At 38.4% G+C, this 19967-nt stretch overlaps 1 protein-coding gene and 1 pseudogene across 1 annotated transcript; one reads left to right on the top strand and one right to left on the bottom strand.

Annotated features, from left to right (window-relative positions):
* Positions 1–1028: 1028 nt before the first annotated feature.
* Positions 1029–2047, bottom strand: LOC140835880 (uncharacterized). Its single transcript, XM_073201290.1, has 3 exons — positions 1729–2047; positions 1405–1618; positions 1029–1185 (listed from the first exon to the last, which is right to left on the bottom strand). Exons 1-3 carry the CDS (start codon positions 2045–2047, stop codon positions 1029–1031), a joined length of 690 nt encoding a protein of 229 aa, XP_073057391.1.
* Positions 2048–16566: 14519 nt separating this feature from the next.
* LOC140836216 (KIN17-like protein) lies at positions 16567–17991 on the top strand (annotated as a pseudogene).
* The last annotated feature ends 1976 nt before the right edge of the window (positions 17992–19967 follow it).

Below are 19967 nucleotides of genomic sequence, written 5' to 3'. Positions count from 1 at the left end.
TGCAACAGAGACAGAGGTGAAAGATTGAGTGATCTTCATTTCTCGGCACCAAGATGTAATCTCTTTGCCCTGAAACTGTCTTCCATTATCTGATATCAGTCTTCTGGGTACTCCAAATCGGCATGCTATGTTCTTCCACAGAAACTTCAAGACTTCTTGCTCAGTGATCTTGGCCAAGGGCTCGGCTTCCACCCACTTGGAAAAATAGTCCACAGCTACCAACAAAAATTTCTTTTGAGCCTGAGCAATAGGAAAAGGACAGACTATGTCCATACCCCACTGGTCAAAAGAACAAGATGCCCAGATAGGCTTCATAAGAGTGGCCAAGCTGTGCTGAAAATTTGAATGATGTTGACAACCCTCACAAGCCCGTACCACACGGGAAGAGTCCTGGCTAATAGTTGGCCACTAGAATCCGGCAAGCATTGTCTTTCGGGCCAAAGATATTCCTCCAAGATGTTCACCGCAGCACCCTTCATGAATTTCCCGGAGGACATAATCCCCTTCCTCCGCAGGTAAGCATTTTAATAGAGGTCTCTGGAATGATTTCCTGTACAAGAAATTATTTAAGAGAATAAACCTGTGAGCTTATCTCTTTATCTTCTGGGCTCGGGCTTTGTCTTCAGGTAATTCATTGTTTATAATGATTTTGATCAGGGGTGTCATCCAAGAGTCCTCGGATGCTGGCAATATTTCTTCCTCTGAGGAGAGGACTAGTCGGGAAACATGCAACACTTCTCGGGTACTGGCTTCTGATAAAGAAGCAGCCATTTTTGCCAAAGAGAAACATGTTACACTTCTCGGGTAACTTCTGTGTGCTGACCGAGATATAAATCGAGAAAGAGAAGAAATTCTCTCGGTCAGCTTCTTTACTTCTTTGACAGATCGGGGAGATGGCATGCATAGTACAGACTTGACTTTCTCCAGATTCACCTCAATTCCCTGGTTTGTCATTATCAAACCCAAAAACTTGCCACTCTTAACGCCAAAGATACACTTGGCAGGGTTGAGCTTGATTCCATAATGCATCAGAGTGGCAAAGTTTCCTCCAAATCAGCAATGAATTCCGCAACCTCTTTAGACTTGCCCAGAATATCATCCACATAAACTTCCACATTCCGGCACAACTTCTTCTCAAAGACTTTGTTCATAAGACACTGGTAAGTGGCCCCGGCATTCTTCAACCTGAAAGGCATTATAACGTAACAAAACGTACCTGCCGAGATGATAAAGCTGGCCTTATCTTGATCATCCTTGGCCAAGGGGATTTGATGGTACCTCTAGTAAGCATCTATGAAGCTCAGCAAGTCATAGCCCGAGGTGGAATCTACCAATTGATCAATCCCGGGCAAGGGATAATGTACTTTGGGGCAGGCTTTATTGAGGTCCCGGAAGTCCACACACATTCTCCACTTTCCCGTGGACTTTCGCACCAATACCACATTCGAGAGCCAGGTAAGAAATTGAATTTCCCCAATGTGGCCGGCCTTCAGCAGATCTCTCACATGTTCGTCAATAACTTTTTCCTTCTCAGGACCAAAATGCCTCTTCTTTTGCTTCATCGAGTGAGATCTCGGGAGAATATTTAAGTGATGCTCCGATGTCAGGGGTGAGATCCCTGTCAATTTCTATTGGGACAGGCAAAAACATGAATATTAGTTTTTAAACAGTTGATTAAACTGACCCGGGTGGATGAATTGAGGTCTCGAGCCACTCGGATCTGCTTGCCTGGCCCAACTTCTATTATCTCATGATCTTTCTCAGCCACAAAATGCACCTCACCCTTTTCCACTACTCTCCCTCCTATCTCCTCAATTCTTGCTTTCTTCCCCTCCTTCTTGGCTTTACTCTGGTCCACCCGGACTGCTTCCAGGTAACATTTCCGAGAATAAGGTTGATCTCCCCGGACTTCACCCACCCGAGCTCCCACAGGAAACTTGATCTTTTGGTGGTAGGTCGATGCCACGGCCCTCAGTTCATTTATGGCCGGTCGGCCCAGAATGATGTTATATGATGATGGGGAATCCAGTACATTGAAAGTTGCCATCACTGTTTTCTTAAGATCCCGGGAGCCCAAAGTCAATGGCAGGACAATCTCCCCTTTTGGATAAACCACATGGCAGCAAAGCCAAAAAGTGTCGTCTCCATGGTCTCCAGCTGAAATACTTGCAAATCCATCTGCACCAGGGCATCCTTAAAGATAACATTCACAGAACTGCCCGAGTCCATGAAGGCTCTCAGAATAACATAATTTGCCACCCGGGCTTAGATAACTAGGGCATCATTATGGGGTAGATTTACCCCTTTTAAATCTTCAGGGCCGAAACTGATCACCGCCTCACTCCCCCTCATCCCTTCCACTTCCATGCAATCCCTCCTACTTCTCGATTTCCTTGCCCGGTTGGAGTCTCCATCAGTGGAGCCTCCTGATATCATCTTTATTAACCCCGCCACGGAGGGCGAAGCTTTCTTCCCTTCAGGCTCCGGCTCTCTCCTCCTACCAGCATCGCTTCTTGGGGCACTCCTCGAATCTCCCCGACTGCTGGGTCCTGGTTGCCCAGAAGTCCAAGGTGGCACTCTCGACCTCTTGTTGGATTGGTTATGTCCCTGGGCAGAGGGGGGACATAGTCTCTATTCAAGGTTTTACAGCTTTCAGTATTATGGTAGCATACTCCGTGAATTGTACAAAATCCATTCTTCTCAGGACTTACGATCTGCTGAGACGGTAACAAATCCCTACTACATTCCTGGACCTCCCGATCCCGGATAACCTTCAAGGGCACGTGATGCGAAAAATTCCCCTGACTGATCTTCCTCAGCCATCTCTCCTCGGGCTTTACCACCCGGTCTCTCCTCTCCTTCCTCCCCGCTTCACTTTTCTGCTTTTGTGCCTCCCCCATGTTAATGTACTTTTCTACCTGAGATAATAAGTCCTCAAAATCCCCGGGCACCTTCTTGGTTAATGATCGAAAGAACTTACCCTCCCTTAAACCCTGGGTGAAGGCAGTTGTCTTTGTCTCGGTGGCACATGTGGGAACATCGAGAGCCACTGTTGGAAAATAAATTCCGGCGTTTGACAAAACATGAACCAACTGAAAATACGAACCAACTGATCGAGTAAACTGAACTCAGCAACTGATCGAGTAAACTGAACTCAGCAACTGAATCTAGTAAACTAATCTACGCAACTGAAACGCATTTCAGTAATTCTCCTCACCAGCAAAACTGGAACACGCCAACTGACAGATAATACATTCAGCCGTATGCTTTTAAGTTAAGCATCCTTCAACTAAACATGTCTCGGGAAAGAACATTCAACCGACAAAGAGACATAGAAGACTGCAACTGAATATGAAACGCCGCACTTCAATCAATACAGCTTAGAACAACGCATTGCAGTTAAAACGCCTCATTACAATAAATGAAGCAAACAATTACCAAGGAATAATGAAGTGAAAATCAACGGATACAAAGATTCAAATATATCTCAAGTTACCGTTGGAAGGGAAGCTTATAAATATGACAGAAGAACAAATGAATAACAAGGAGATTACTCTATTCAAAGCTTGATGTTATTCTGCCAAAATCTTAGCTCACTCGTACTTTATTTATTCGTAGCAGTTAAGTCTACAATTTGAGCTCACTAGCACTTTGTAATAATCGTTAAATTTAATAGTGCTAAGATCAGTTACGCACTGAGAACATTTTGTAATACTAAGAGTTTCAGTTTTTGGCAGTGATAAGTCCAAACTGAAGTGGGTCAGTACAAACTTTGTATTCGATCAAAGTCTTTTAGTGGAAATACTATCCTTGAGATAGAAGGGGTGACGTAGGAGTAATTGAACTCTCCGAACATCCAGAAACAATCCTTGTGTATTTTAGTTCAGTTTTGTATTCTATCTTTCAGTCAGTTACTTTCCGCAACTACTTTAGTTTAACTGATTGTCATTGACCAACAAGATTTCGAGAATCAGTTTGTCACCAAACTGAACTCAAAATTCAAAAAGATCAGTTTTAATTGTGAGTGTTTATTCAACCCCCCCCCCCCCCCTCTAAACCTTTTTGATACGTTAATCGATCATATCAAGTGGTATCAGAGCAGGTGAATCTTGTTCTTGAATACTTTTGATCTATAAACTTGCTAGCATGACTTCATTCAACAAAATTCCTATGTTCTCCATAGAAGAATTTGATGATTGGAAAATCAGAATGCAGGCTCATTTAGCTGCACAAGATGATGACATGTGGTATGTCATAACTGATGGACCCATGAAGATTCTGAAAACAAACACAGCAGTTGCCATAACAGAAGGGGCACCACAAAGAATAGAAAAGCCCATAGATGAATGGACAACTGAAGATAAAAGAAAAGCAAATCTTGATAATGTGATTAAAGACATTTTGTACAAGAAGCTGGACAAAGCAACCTTCAGCAAAATAAAGATGTGTAAGACAGCCAAAGAAATTTGGGAAAAGCTGATCCAGCTGTGTGAAGGAAATGATCAAACCAAAGAAAATAAACTTTCTGTTGTTGTTCAAAAGTTTGATAACATCAAAATGAAAGCAGTAGAATCAATGCACGAGTATGATGAAAGAGTAAGCAGTATCATCAATGAGTTAAATGCACTCGGAAAAGTTTATACCAACAAAGATATTGCACTGAAGATAATGAGAGGTCTTCCAAAGTTATGGGATGTCAATACCATGGCAATGAGGGAGTCCAAAGATCTGAACCAGATTGAACTTCATGATCTCTTTGCTGATTTAAAGGCTTATGAATTTGAGCTGCAAACCAGAGAAGGAGAATCATCTACTCCTACAGCCACAACTACTCTAGCTGCTGTCAGAACAGAACCAATCAGTTCAGTCGATAAATCTGTTGATCAGTTGAGCAATGATGCTATGTCATTGTTCATCAAAAAATTTGGAAGGTTCTGAAGCCATACCCAAGGAATTGCTCCAAAGATGAATCAAATGTCTGCTACAACTGTGGCAAATCAGGTCACTTTATTGTTGATTGTCCTAAACCCAAGAAGGACAGTCAAGGCTCAACTTATAGAAGAAAAAAATCTTATGAGCACAAAAGAAGACCCAAGGAAGATAAGAAGTCCTTCAGAAAGAAACATGAGGTACTCTTAGCTGAAGAAAACAAATCCAAATGGGCAGAAACTGATACTGAGGAGTCAGAACCAGAAAGCTCATGCAGCTCTAGTGATGATGAGGAAGTCAAGTGCTTGATGGCAAATGATGTAGAAGAAGAATCATCTAGCCAACAGGTATTTGATTTCAGCTCAACTGATTTCACACGAGAAGAACTCATTCTAACACTACATGACATGGTAAATGAGTATCAAAAGCTTGCATCATCATTTGAAAAAATCAAAGCAAAGCAAACAGCTCCCACAGACAATAAAACCAAAACTGATGAATCAGTTGATAGCTTGAGTCTAAAAAGGGAAATTGCTGAGCTAAAAGCAGAGAGCGATAAAAATCAGTCATTAATCCAGAAGTTGATTCTTGAAAACTCAAAACAGACTGAGCTCATTCAGTCTTGGAACAAGTCATCTACTGCACTGAATGAGATGCAGAATTCACAAAAATCAGTTTCTGATAAAACTGGTTTAGGATTCAACACTCAAGGAGAAATATATCCAAATGACACTCAACCAAAGCTAAAAATAGACAAAGGGAAATACATTCACTTTGTCAAAGCAACAGTGGTACAAGAACAAATTGTGCCCAGTAAAATGATTGAGCAACCTACTAAGAATATGAGTAAGGCTAGAAGATATGGGATTGGTTATAGTAAAAAATTCTCAACTGATTCACAAAGTCAGTCATGAAAGAGGTTTCACAAAAACTATTCGAATAGCTATTTCAATTACTATAACTGCAAGCCAGTTCAGAAGAGATATAGACTGAACAATCAGTTGAATAAAGCTAAAACACATAATGTATCATCTGTACACTACACATCAAGCACACAAAAGCCGAGAAAAACAATTTTGAATACAGCTACTGGAAAGTCTGTTAGACTAATCCAAGTGTGGGTTCCTAAGGGACTAATCAGCTCATGACCCAAATAGATATGGGTATCAAGTTATATTGTGTGTGTGATTGCAGGTAACAGGTACAAACAAGAACTCAATATGGTATTTGGACAGTCGATGTTCGTGACATATGACAGGATATGCAAGTGTGTTATCTCAACTGATCAAATACAGTGGTCCAAACATCATTTTCGGGGACAATTCCAAAGGTAGAACTGTGGGTAAGGGTAAGCTTATCCATGGTAACTTTACTTTTAAAGATGTTTTATTAGTAGAAAACCTGAAGTATAACTTGATTAGCATCAGTCAGTTATGCGACAGTGGATTTTTAGTACAATTTGACAAAAACTCATGTTCAGTCAAAACTTCAACTGATGAAATCATACTAACTGGCAAACGTTGTGGAAACACATATAAAGTCAGTTGGAATGATCAAACTTATGCACCAGTTTGTTTTATTGCTTCCAAATCATCTAAAAACTGGTTGTGGCATAAGAGACTAAATCATTTAAACTTCAAATCCATTGCCTATCTGAGTAAACATGAACTTGTAACTGGTTTGCCCAAAATAGACTTTTCAAAAGAAAAACTTTGCTCAGCATGTCAGTATGGTAAACAAATATGATCCTCTTTTAAAAACAAGGGCGGTAAATCTTCATCCCGATGCTTAGAACTGTTGCACATGGATCTCTTTGGTCCTATACCAGTCATGAGTTTAGGAGGAATGAAATACAACTTGGTAGTCGTAGATGATTTTTCAAGATTTACTTGGGTCATTTTTCTCAAATCTAAAGACCATACTGCATCGCAACTTATAATAAAGCTCTTCAAAAGACTTTTAAATGAAAAATCAGTTGGAATTGATCAAATCAGATCTGATCGAGAACTGAATTCATCAATCAAACTCTTTCAAATTTCCTAGAAAATGCTGGAATTAAGCATGAGCTCTCAGCAGCCAGAACTCCTCAGCAAAATGGTGTAGCTGAAAGAAAAATCGGACTCTTAAAGAAGCTGCTAGAACGATGCTTGCTGATTCTGGTATTTCTCAAAGATTTTGGGCAGAGGCAGTAAACACTGCGTGTTACACTCAGAACAGATCAATTATTAATAAAAATCATATGAAAACACCATATGAGATCTGACATGGAATAAAAAGTATAATTACTTATTTCAAAATATTAGACTGCAGATGTTTTATTCTTGATAATGGTAAAAATTATTTAAAAACGTTTGATGCTAAATCTGCAAAAGGAATATTTCTTGGATATTCATCAGTTAGTATAGCTTATAGAGTCTTCAACAAGAAAACCCTAAATGTTGAAGAATCTGCTCATGTTGATTTCGATGAAACTGAATTAACTGATAAACCAACTGATCAAGTTGAGCTAGTCGATCGATTTACAGATATCAGTTTGGAGGATAATGATGAAGGAAACAATCATATAAATTAAAACAACCTCCAAACACCCGAACCAGAAGTGTTAGATCAATCAGTTGAACCAGAAGCCATTCCTAATGATCAGTTGATAGAGCAAACTGATGACATTCAGTTACCAACTGAAGAAATTGCTGATACAACAAATACTGAGTATGGACGGAGAAAATCACATCCACCTGAATTGGTAATAGGAAATCCATCTGATCCAGTAAGAACTCGCAATCAAATGCTAAATTTATTTATCTATTAAGCTTTTGTTTCACAACTAGAACCGAAGAAAACTAATGAAGCTCTTTTTTATCCTAACTGGGTAAATGCAATGCAAGAAGAGCTAAATCAGTTCACTCATAACAATGTCTGGAACTTAGTTCCAAGACCAATTTCAAAAACTATTATAGGTACAAAATGGTTGTACAGGAACAAACTGAACGAAGATTGTTCAGTTGTGCGCAATAAAGCGAGACTAGTAGCACAACGATATAGGCAAGAAAAAGGAATTGATTATGATGAAACATATGCACCAGTTGTAAGACTGGAAGCTATCAGAATATTCCTTGCATATGCTTCATTCAAGAACTTCAAATTCTATCAGATGGATGTAAAGAGTGCATTCCTGAACGGTCAACTACAATAGGAAGTATATGTTGAACAATCCCCAGGTTTTGTAAATCACAACTTTCCTGATCATGTGTATCATTTGAACAAAGCCTTATATGGTCTTAATCGAGCTCCCACAGCTTGGTACGAAACTCTTTCAAAATTTCTAACTGATCATAATTTTTCTGTTGGATCAGTTGATAAGACCTTGTTTAAATTTTCAAGAATAATCACATTTTACTTGTTCAAATTTATGTTGACGATATCATATTTGGGTCAACTAACCCCAAATTATGCGAGAAATTTGCTAAGTTGATGCAGGAAAAGTTCAAAATGAGCATGATGGGTGAACTGACATTCTTTCTTGGACTGCAAGTGAAGCAACTAGAGACTGGTATATTCATCAGTCAGACTAAATATACAAAGGAGCTGCTGAAGAAATTTGGCATGGAATCAAGTTCAGCTGCAAATACTCCCATGAGCTCATCAGTAAAATTGGACACTGATCAGGGGGAATATCAATTTCAATTAAATCCTAAGCAATCACATTTCTCAGCTGATAAAAGAATTTTGAGATACCTTAAGGGTACACAAAATGTTGGGTTATGGTATTCTAAAGACTCTACTTTCAATTTAGTTGGATATTCATATGCAGATTATGCAGGATGTAAGCTTGATCGTAAAAGTACAAGTGGATCTTGTCAATTTTTAGGAGACATACTGATCTCTTGGTTTAGCAAAAAGCAGACATCCATAGCTACCTCAACAACTGAAGCAGAATATCTTGCTGCTGGTAGTTGTTGTGCACAACTGATCTGGATTCAGCAACAACTGAGAGATTATGGAGTAATTACAAATGAATCGCCCATATTTTGTGACAATACGAGCACAATTGTCATCACCTATAATCCAGTTCTTCACTCAAGGACCAAGCATATAGATGTCAGGCACCACTTCATTAGAGATCATGTTTTGAAGAAGGACATTAGACTGGAGTATATTTCAACTGAGCAACAAACAGCTGACATGTTCACCAAACCATTACCCGAGACTAAGTTTTCTCACTTTCAAAATATTCTTGGTTTAATTGACTTGTCTTAAAATTATTATCGATCCTGTTTTACTAATAAAATATTTGCAGAAAATAAGAACACAACAACAAATCGAAAATGATAATTTATTAAGAATAAAATCGATTCCATCTTACAAAAGAAATCTCAGAACCAACTGAATCTTGCCATTCTATAATCTAATCATTCAACTCATACATTCGGATTCTAGAAAATGATTCAGTTATAGAAATATTCTCAATCACATGACATTCCTTCCATAGCATTGCATGTAACAGAACATTGTCATCAACCAGGTCTGTAACATGCCTAACTTCAAAACGATTAATATATCTTCTTACTGTTGCTGCTTGAGCATGAGAAGGAGCAGCACCATTACTACTTATCCTCTGCAAATCATGATTTTTGAACGATGTTCACATCACTTTCTTCAAAACATATTCTTCAATCTTTTTCTTCAACTCTTCTAAATAAAGCCTTGATTGTTCAGTAACATGAACATGCGTACTGCTGCATGCATCAGAATTACTTGAATCCGACATATTTAACTGTTATTGTCTCACATTTTATCTCTCTCGTCTTATTTATAGGCAGATGACATTAAATGTTGAAGAAACCAAAGAGTCTCAAGTCAACCGAAGCGTTTTTCCTATTTTACCCAGACTTTTTATTTATCAGTTGTTAATTATCAACTGGTATCAGTTTGTCATCTATTACTTAATGCTTAACTGACTTTAGTTCATAAGTCAACTTATATCAGTTAGTCTTTCATCAGTTCATCTGTTTAAATTCGCAATTCATATATAACAACTGATGAAATTTATCATTTGCAGAAAGAGAAGAACAAAGTTAAGCACATATAAATACTTCATAACCATAAACGTTTGCACGAATTACATCATCATATTTTTCCTCTACAACACTTACCCACATTTTCAACCAAGCGGATAAAGGTCCAGTAGATGTCTTGACAAAGCTCTGAGAATCAGCTATGCGCTTAAGGATTTTCAGCTCCTTTCGAAGCATTAGCTGGTAGATTTGACCATCCTTAAAGACATCCACCCACACAGCTATGTTCAATTGCTCCCGCACTTTTCTCAACTCTGCCACCAGTTTGAGAGTGGTAGCCTCTCCAGTATTATACAGGAACTCAAGCTTCTGTAACTTTTCCCAGTAGTGAAGACTCTTATAGAAGACTTCATCTTCTATATCAGCCTTCCTGGTCTCCAGAGCAAACGACGAAGCACTCGAGCTACTCGTATCTGCCATTCTTTTTGTCTTGAATATTTTCACAAATATGACTGAAAATAACCGTTTTACTTCTATTTATAGCTGAATATCCTTGAAGCTGAAGGGCCGTCAATGTTTCAGCAAACGCTAATCTTTTTGACCTTTAAATTTATTTTATATCGTCACTTTAATTATTCTATGCACCGATTAAGGGGGGATATCAGTTTTTAAGAGGTTAACTGAGAAGACAATTGTTTGTGAATTCTCAACTGAAATGAATCAGTTTCCCAACTGATTGTTCAGCTGGATATTTTACAAATCTTCTCATATAAGTTAACAAATTAAAAACATATTATATTCCAAATCAACTGATGTGACTGCAATTTCGTAACATGGCCTATTTTAAACCGTTCATTTTTTGCACACACGCTTATAACACACGTACACACATTTTTATTCAAATTTTTAATGGACTGACACGTGTCCCAAATTTGAACAATCACGTACAAATGTCCTATGCCCGCTTCAATTCAGTTTACTTTCTTAAACATACAATCAGTTCCTAAGAGCATACTAATTCCAGAGCTTATCTTTTGCGAAAATCAGATCATTTTATCTTTCGAAATGGTGAATCAAATCCCAGCTCACATGTTGAACGCTATGGCCATTGACTTTGACTCAGTTTTATCAGTTCAAGAAGCTGATGTTAAGAACGTCTTTCTGAAGATTGAATATGCTGGTCTCAGGATGTTTTGGGGACAATCCTCGCAGGAAATTTACCCAAAAGAACTCCAGGATCTCTACTCAAATGGATATATCAATCCTGATGGAAGCATTATTTCCTCTGTCAATGGTCAGTTGGTGACCATTTCTGAAGATTCTTTCGGAGAAATCTTTTCATTACCTTCTGATGGATTAGTACAACTTGCTGATGTTAAAGCATCAGATATTGAAGAAACTCAAACTGCACTCTCTTCTGATGGACGGAAAATCAAAGTTTCCTATCCTAAGAAGAAACTGAAGCATGAGGTTCAGTTGCTGGCTGATATTGTAGCCAAAGGGCTACTGGCTAAGGCAGGATCGTATGCTGCCCTGACTTTGGAAAAGTTTCAAGCTATTACGGTTATTATGGCTGGAAGAAAATTCAATTGGAAGCAACTCATTTTCAGTATCTTGAAAAATATGTTTTCCTCCACCAAGCAATCCAAAGGATTTGCAGTGCCGCTAAGCTATTTAATGAAAGTCAAAGGGTTGGTGGCTGATGATTCCGAGCGATTATCTAAATTCAAAATTTTCAATGGGAAGAATGTTCTGCCACCCAAGACTCAATTCGATATCTCTCCTGATCAGTTTGTAGAGATCAAGAAGGAGATTGGGATGCAACAGGCTGCTCCCAAATCAGTTAACCAGGCCAAGACATTGGCTCAACTGAAGACAGTTAAAAGAAAATTGAATATTAGTGAATCTGATTCCGAGAAGACGCCCTCTACAAAAGTTGCAAAGAAACCAAGAACACAAAGGACAAAATTACCAACCACAGCAGAATATATTCCTACTGAAAGGCTGAAATCTTCAAATGCCCAACAGCCTATCAAAGCAGTTCCCCTGAAGTTCATCCCACCAGAATCTCAGCTGATGCAACAAAGGAAACAGTTAGGATCAAAGCTCCTCTAATTCATATCAATACACCTACTATTCTAGCACCTGCCAGACCCAAAGGTATAAAGATTACAGAACTGGTGGATACTACTCGTACTGGATTGGAAATTCCACACATCCTCAGTACTGAAAAAGGCAAAGGCAAATTGATTGAAGAGCCCAGGCCATCCAATTCCATTCAAACTCATATTGACCTTGTTTGGGAACAGGTCAATAATATTGCAGCATCAAAACTTCAATCCTATGATGCTTGGACCACTTACAGAACTCAAATTTTTGCTAAGCAGCTGAAAAAGAAATCCCAGCTGAACAAGTTTATCAAACTGGAAGCCATTGTCCTCAAGATAGTCAAAGCTGCCACAATTGTTCAGGCTTTGGAGAGGAAAATCTATTTTTTTGACCAAATTCGAGCTAAAAAGCTATCTCAACTGCTTGAGAAATTGAAGGCAAACTACAATCCCACCAATCCAACTGCTTAAAATGATCGAGCTGTGATCACTCAGCTAGATACAGATCTTACTAGCTTGTAAGCTCATATAAAAATGTGGGAAATGAATCAGGAGTTAGTTCTTCCTGAGGAAGCCTCTGAAGAAGAAGAACCCTCCTCTCAGCAGAAAGAGCCACCCTCAGAACAAACTATTGTTACAACTGAAGAAACAATTCAGGATGTGCCACAATCATCTGCTGTGGAACATCAGCTGTACTTTGAAGCTGAGTTGAATTTTGCCAACATTGATGAAATTATTCAAGCAGTGGTGACAGAATCTATTATTAGTGAATCCATTTCTGAAGAAGTTGATCACTCAACTGATCAAATCACTCAAGAGGTTCCTATCTCAACAGAAGCACCAGTTCAGCCTGCTGATTCTGAACTAAAGGAGAAAACAGTGGTGCCTACTCAATCACCAAATCAACAGATTGTTGAAAATATGGAGGCATTGTTGATTCCTTCTGAAAAACTTCCAACTGATGAACCAGCACGAATATCAGTTCATGACCCTCTCACTGAAGATCTTATTCAGCAGGAAAGGACTTATTCAGTAGGAAAGCCCAATTGCTTATCAACATCAATCTTCATCTCCTCCAGTCCAAGTAGCAGTAACTGAAACAGATGTTCCAGCACAAACTGTTCCTGAAACGATACTATCTGATAGGACCATGGTAGTCTTTGATCAAGTTTCACATGAACCAAGAACATCTGATCAGTCATCTCCTCTTCAATCCACAGAAATGGATCTTGTCCTTGAAGAAATCCAGAATATGCAGCACAATATGCAGCAGATGATTACTGAAATCAAGAGAATTCAATCCACACAACTTTCTCATGCTGTCAAATTGGATTCTTCAATGGAATTTGATTCAGCAAAACTAAAAGCCATTCAAGCAAACATGGAGTCTCTTACCCGCACTGTGGATGAAATGAAAAATAACAGAGGATTAGCTCAAAGTCTCTTTACAACTCAAGATATAATCAACAAACGAGTTGAGCGATTGGAATCTTCTGTTTCTAATAAAATAGAATTGCTGCATACTTCTTTACAAACTGTTGTCTCAAGTATCTCCTCAGATGTCAAAATTCTTTCCACTGACGTTCGAAGACTATCTATGAAGCTGGATGTGTTTGACAAAAAGGGGTAAGAGATCAAAGAGATTATAGAACAACAAAAGAAATCTTCTCGTTGAAGAAAAATCTCTACAGATTCGTGTAGTTCATTATTCAGTTGATCAATCTCTTATTTTATCTACAATGAGTTCAGACGTTCAGTTATTATTTACTTAGTTTTGTCAAACACTATAAAGGGGGAAATTGTTGGAAACTAAATTCCTGCGTTTGACAAAATATGAACCAACTGAAAATACGAACCAACTGATCGAGTAAATTGAACTCAGCAACTGATCGAGTAAACTGAACTCAGCAACTGATAGAATAAACTGAACTCAGCAACTGAATCTAGTAAACTAATCTACGCAACTGAAACGCATTTCAGTTATTCTCCTCACCAACAAAACTGGAACACGTCAACTGACAGATAATACATTCAGCCGTATGATTTTAAGTTAAGCATCCTTCAACTAAACATGTCTCGGGAAAGAACATTCAACCGAAAAAGAGACAGAGAAGACTGCAACTGAATATGAAACGCCGCACTTCAATCAATACAGCTTAGAACAACGCATTGCAGTTAAGATAGCCGACAATAAATGAAGCAAACAATTACCAAGGAATAATGAAGTGGCAATCAATGGATACAAAGATTCAAATATATCTCAAGTTACCGTTGGAAGGGAAGCTTATAAATATGACAGAAGAACAGCTGAACAACAAAGAGATTACTCTATTCATAGCTTGCTGTTATTCTGCCAAAATCTTAGCTCACTCGTACTTTATTTATTCGTAGCAGTTAAGGCTACAATTTCAGCTCACTAGCACTTTGTAATAATCGCTAAATTCGATAGTGCTAAGATCAGTTACGCACTGAGAATATTTTGTCATACTAAGAGTTTCAGTTTTTGGCAGTGATAAGTCCAAACTGAAGTGGGTCAGTACAAACCTTGTATTCGATCAAAGTCTTTTAGTGGAAATTCTATCCTTGAGATAGAAGGGGTGACGTAGGAGTAATTGAAATCTCCGAATATCCAGAAACAATCCTTGTGTATTTTATTTCAGTTTTGTATTCTATCTTTTAGTCAGTTGCTTTCCTCAACTACTTTAGTTTAACTGATTGTCATTGACCAACAAGATTCCGAGAATCAGTTTGTCACCAAACTGAACTCAAAATTCGAAAAGATCAGTTTTAATTGTGAGTGTTTATTCAACCCCTCCCCCCCCCCCCTCCCCTCTAAACACTCTTGATACGTTAATTGATCACATCAGCCACTCTATTAAATCTCCTTATATAAGCCCTCAAACTCTCCTCCCGACTCTGCTTGACTTCAAAAAGACTAAATGCAGTCTTTTTATACTTTTTGCTGTTGCTAAAATGGTTTGAAAACACCTTCTGGAAGTCCTTGAAGGAATGAATACTTTGAGGAGCCAATCCCTCGAACCATCTTTGAGCAGAATCCATCAACATTGTCAGGAACACCTTACACTTGATTCGATCAGTGTAACATGGCCATATTTTAAAACCTGGCCAGGTTCTCCTCGGGGTCTGCATTTCCATCGTAATCTTTCACTTTGGTAGATTTGAAGTTCCCGGAAAGAGGTTCCCGGACAATGACTTCAGCAAATGGCATCCCTTGGCAATTACCCGAGAAGTACCCCGGCTTTCCAACTGCCCTTTTAAGACCTTCATCTACTATCTTAATTCCAACAACTCTTCCGCCACATTTGGGGATTTGGACCCAGCACTAGATTCCCCAGCCTCCTCTCTCACTTCCTCCTCCTCCCTTCTTCCTTGATCCTGCTCCTGCTCATGCTCCGTCCCTGGAGTGGTAACATGATGAGAGGGGTCTTTCTGGGCCATAGCTTTTTTCACTACATCAGCTATCATCCGAGCCAGATCTTCCGGGGTCACAGTAACAAGGTTAGGTCCAGTAGGAGGAACACCACCTGGTCCCGAAGTATGTGCACCATCTCCAGGAGCCCGGGAATTGTCCTGGTTAGTTCTTCTAGTTGGAGCCATATCAATGCCTTAGTCTCAACTTTCCCACAGATGGCGCCAATGATGTGATCTTAGTTAAATGGATGAGCTGGGTAAGGGGCTCCACCGGATCAAATCAATAATTTGATGTTTAGGAATTTGTGTGAAGATAATGGCGCTTTGATAACAACTGCAAACAAGAAAGGAACTCGTGAATGGGCGCCGAAGGAGTGTCCGACGTAGCCACTCCTATTCTTAAGTCAGCAGGTTGAATATGAACACAAGCGAATATATGTGAGTGCTTGAAAGTTCAAAGATTTCCGAATCATTAAATGAGATGTATACCTGCTATTTATAGGAGAAAATGTAGGTATGTACCTTATTTTCACTGCCACTTACTAAGTATCTCAAGTCGGTTGCCCATCCTATAGCTTCTGATGACTTCTAGAACACTCCAAACCCATGTTGCTCTGACATATTAGACAGCCCGTATCAATCACACTCGAGTGCGGTGCAATTCTTGAGGTAGACCGGGTGGAAGTTCCCTGGCACATGTATGAGAGCCTGGGCTTTTGATTACTCAGGAGGAGAATCAATGCCCAGTTAGTGAGGAGAGTACCCTGGCATATTGGCTCTGATATGGGCTATCCAATTAATATCTTGGGTCATCCATGACCCGGATTCTTATGGGGTATCACCAATGTTCTTTTTGTAAAAGTTATTCTCACTCTTTTAATCCATTTTTCGAATGGTCAAATTCATGGAGGGTTACTGTAGGGACATTGTAGTATTGAGAAAAAAGTTGGGGAAAATGTATGGTAGGGGAAAAAGGTCAAAATCAGATACAAAAGTGGAGAATCTACCGCGTCTCAATATGAAATTGGGGAACAATAGGGTTTTGTATATTTGTGCTTTAAGTGTTACGAGATTCCCAAAATGCCTGGACAAAGGTCGAACCTGAATTCATAGGTGTATGGATTTAAAAGTTATGACTCCCGCCCAAAATTCTTAAATTGTATGCCAGACTGTATTAGAGGTTTTACAAATTTTTTAGCCTTTATGTTTAGTTTTAAAGCAGGAGATGTGAATAGTTTAGTGTTTGTATGCCTTGGTTGATAGTTTACACGAGTTTAGCTAGTTGAGATTGTGGAATTGTTTAATTTATTTTGATTCTTTTGTTTATTTTGATTGTATTGTTCAATAATTAGGAATGATATATACGTTTGTCGTTAATTTGTTTTATGCTGTACCAGTTAACTGACATTGTTCTACAATGAGGAAGATCAAATTCTTGACCCCGAAAGCAATCGGAAACCGAATCAAAGCCAAGGGTTTGCAAAAACTCTGATGGTACTGCCAGATGTGCCTGAAACAATGCCACAATGAGAATGGGTTCAAGTGTCATTGCATGAGCGAGTCCCACCAACGCCAGATGCATGTGTTCGATGAGCTACCTTGATTGAATTTTTTAAGTATTTGGGTCCAACTGGGAAATGTAAGGTTGAAAAAACCCCAAGGGTTGGTTCATCACTTACATTGATCGAGATTCCCAGACAATGTTCAAGGAGAGGATGAAGAATAAGAGAGCAAGGACAGATCTTGCGGGTGAGGAGAAGCAGGAGAGGGAGACACAGAGGCAAATAGATTGGTCTGAGCAGATGATGGAAACAGCGGATTCTGCTAGTGCAGATGGGAAGAATTAAGAGGGAAACAAATCGAGAATGTTGGAGAAAAATGAGGAAGATGGCGATAAAAAAAATTATGCTTAGTTTGGGTTGATCAGCCAAGAATGCACATAAGAAGAAAGATAGTTTAAAATTGTTGTTTGATGAGGAAGAGTTCGAGAGTAAGATTGGAAAAAGCAAGAAGCAGAAAGATGACAATAAATCGATGAAGAATGAATCAACGTTGCATGAACTGATTAAGAAGAAGAAAAGGCAAAAGAACAGAGGAATAGGAAGGATCATTGGTTGTTTGAGGGGGGGTCGTGAAGGTGATGAGCAAGGAATTGGCGGATAAAGGATATAACAAGCAGATAGGGGTTATAAGGAAGGTGATTGTTAAATATGTTGGGGAGATTGAAATGCTTGAGAATAAGCATGTTTTGAGGGTCAGGAGGAGCTGGAGACGGTCATTCCACATATAGGAGGCCATGTTAAGACAGTGAATGGGGCGTATCGGGGTGAGAATATGAGGTTGCTAGCAACTGATACTGAAAGGTTTTGTGGCAAGGTGCGGTTTGAGAAGGGTCTTTATGATGGAAGGTTATCGAGGCTGATGAGTATAAAGATTTAAGCAAATTGGTCTAACAAGTACTTGGATCAAGAGAGATATTTACTTTTGTGCTCTCTGAGTGGCATTTGTTTCTGTTGTTTCTTCTATCTACTGTATTTGCAAATAGAACCTTTTATCAGTTAATGGATTTTTAAATTCTTTTTGACATCCACTTCTTGTTTTCATCATATGTTCTATCAATTACCATGCTTAACAATAGCTGGCGCTGGTTTCTATGATTCGAATACACATCAATTTTCGAGCCTCCCTGTTATCTGCTACATTTAAGTAAATCTCAGGGTATATCATATCACTTTTTCAGTCTTAAGCTAAGGCGATGATTTTGTTTTCCTTTTATATAGATGTAGTTGTTTACATTTGATTTTAATCTCTCTCTAATATGCTCTTTCATCCGACTTCCCACTTCTCGAAAGTGTAGGCCAATCTCCCTCTGCCCGGCCACCTAGACCTCTTGGATCCTCCTAACCTTGGTAGTCAATCTGAGAAAGATGTTCAAGGGATCATAACCTTGAACTCGCTCGAAAATTTTTGTGGAATATGATGGTATAAACGAGAGTTTACTTCTTGAGCTTTACAAGAATGTCTCGTATTTGTTTTGGTTCCGCTAGCATCACATCAATAGAGTTAGGGAATATGAGTCAGGGCACCCCCGTTTTTACGGTTTAGGCTGTTCCCATTTCGCTCGCCGCTACTACGAGAACAACTGAAGTTTAGGATTACTAATTATTTTAGCACCAAGCTAAAAATAAGACCACGCTTATTTGTTCGTTTCAGAGATCAAGATATATGGGGGAACAAATCCTCATGCTTAGATGGGTAAATATTTTGGTAGTTGGTCACCTAAGAATATTGTTAGTCAAAGTATTAAGAATTGGGAGGCATTTTGTTTCCATTCAATTCGAAAGCTTCATTTAGGGATAATTTAGTTAAACCATGCAAGAATTATAATTTTTTTTGTTGATTTTAGTTCCGATGTGGTGGTCATAACTAAATTGAAGAAATTTAAAAAAATAAAGAGTATTTACCTGCCCTTTTATACCTGGACATTTTTTGCACAATGACCCGGGTCCCTATCTAACCAATTTTGAACTTTTCTACTTTTCACCAAAATTCTTCAAATTTTCAAAAAATATAAATATTTATTTATAAATAATAATTTTTTGTGTGAAATATTATGAAGTTAAAATAATTTATAAAATTAATATTTGAGGTTTTTATTTTATTTTATTGTATTTTTTTCATTAAAAAAATGATATTATGGGAAAAAGTTATTTTAGGAGAAAAAAATTGATTTGTCAGGAGAGACTATAAAGTGCTTTTACTTTATATATAGTATAGATAAGTATCATGTATCACATAAAAGGTGAGAGTTTATATTAGTAGATCTCTTGTTCGACTGTTTCACGGATCTTTATTTATAGAATGATTTAATCATGTTCATGTTTACAGTAATAAGTAATAATTTTGGCATAAAAAGTAATATTTTTTCATTAGTGATCTAAATAAGATATTCGTCTTACAAAATTAACTTATGAGATCGTCTCACAAATTATATATATATATATATATTGGTTCTATATATATAGAGGGTTTGTTACCTTGGACGCTTGTGTGGCATCACATCAGGTTGTTATTATACTTTTTAAAAAAATTGAAATCGAAAAACAAAAAAAAAATCATATATTTTGTTGGAGTCGTCGTTCTGGTTGAATTCTGCAATGGCTGTTAGACTCATCTGCGAGACCAAAAAAGTCAAATCCCATGTTCACCAAGAAAGATAGGAATTGGAGAAATTTAAGAGAAAACAAGTCCTAAAATAATTATACGCACGCCTGTCCCACTTCCACCTCCGTCGTGCCTTGTCCCGCTGACCGACCACAACGCTTTGACGACATTGTCACCTCTGTCTGTCTGTGCACAATATCCAGTTTGACTTCTAGTTAGAGCCCAGTACCACCACCTACGAAAACAATGTCGATGAACTGTGACCCAGAAATTTAGAGCATTAATTTATCAAGGTATGACTAACAACAACTATATCTCC

This window comes from Primulina eburnea, chromosome 7, assembly GCF_022965805.1.
Source record: "Primulina eburnea isolate SZY01 chromosome 7, ASM2296580v1, whole genome shotgun sequence".
NCBI classification, from domain to species: Eukaryota; Viridiplantae; Streptophyta; class Magnoliopsida; order Lamiales; family Gesneriaceae; genus Primulina; species Primulina eburnea.
This window is presented reverse-complemented; position numbering and strand designations above follow the sequence as displayed.

Bases quoted from the DNA above. Each gene is read 5' to 3' on its own strand.
- LOC140835880 (XM_073201290.1), bottom strand. From the start codon at position 2,047: ATGGCAACTTTCAATGTACTGGATTCCCCATCATCATATAACATCATT. The intron at 1,619-1,728 runs GCAAGCAGATCC...AGAAATTGACAG, and splicing joins GATAATAGAAGTTGGGCCAG to GGATCTCACCCCTGACATCG. The intron at 1,186-1,404 runs GTGTGTGGACTT...AATGCCTTTCAG, and splicing joins TCCACGGGAAAGTGGAGAAT to GTTGAAGAATGCCGGGGCCA.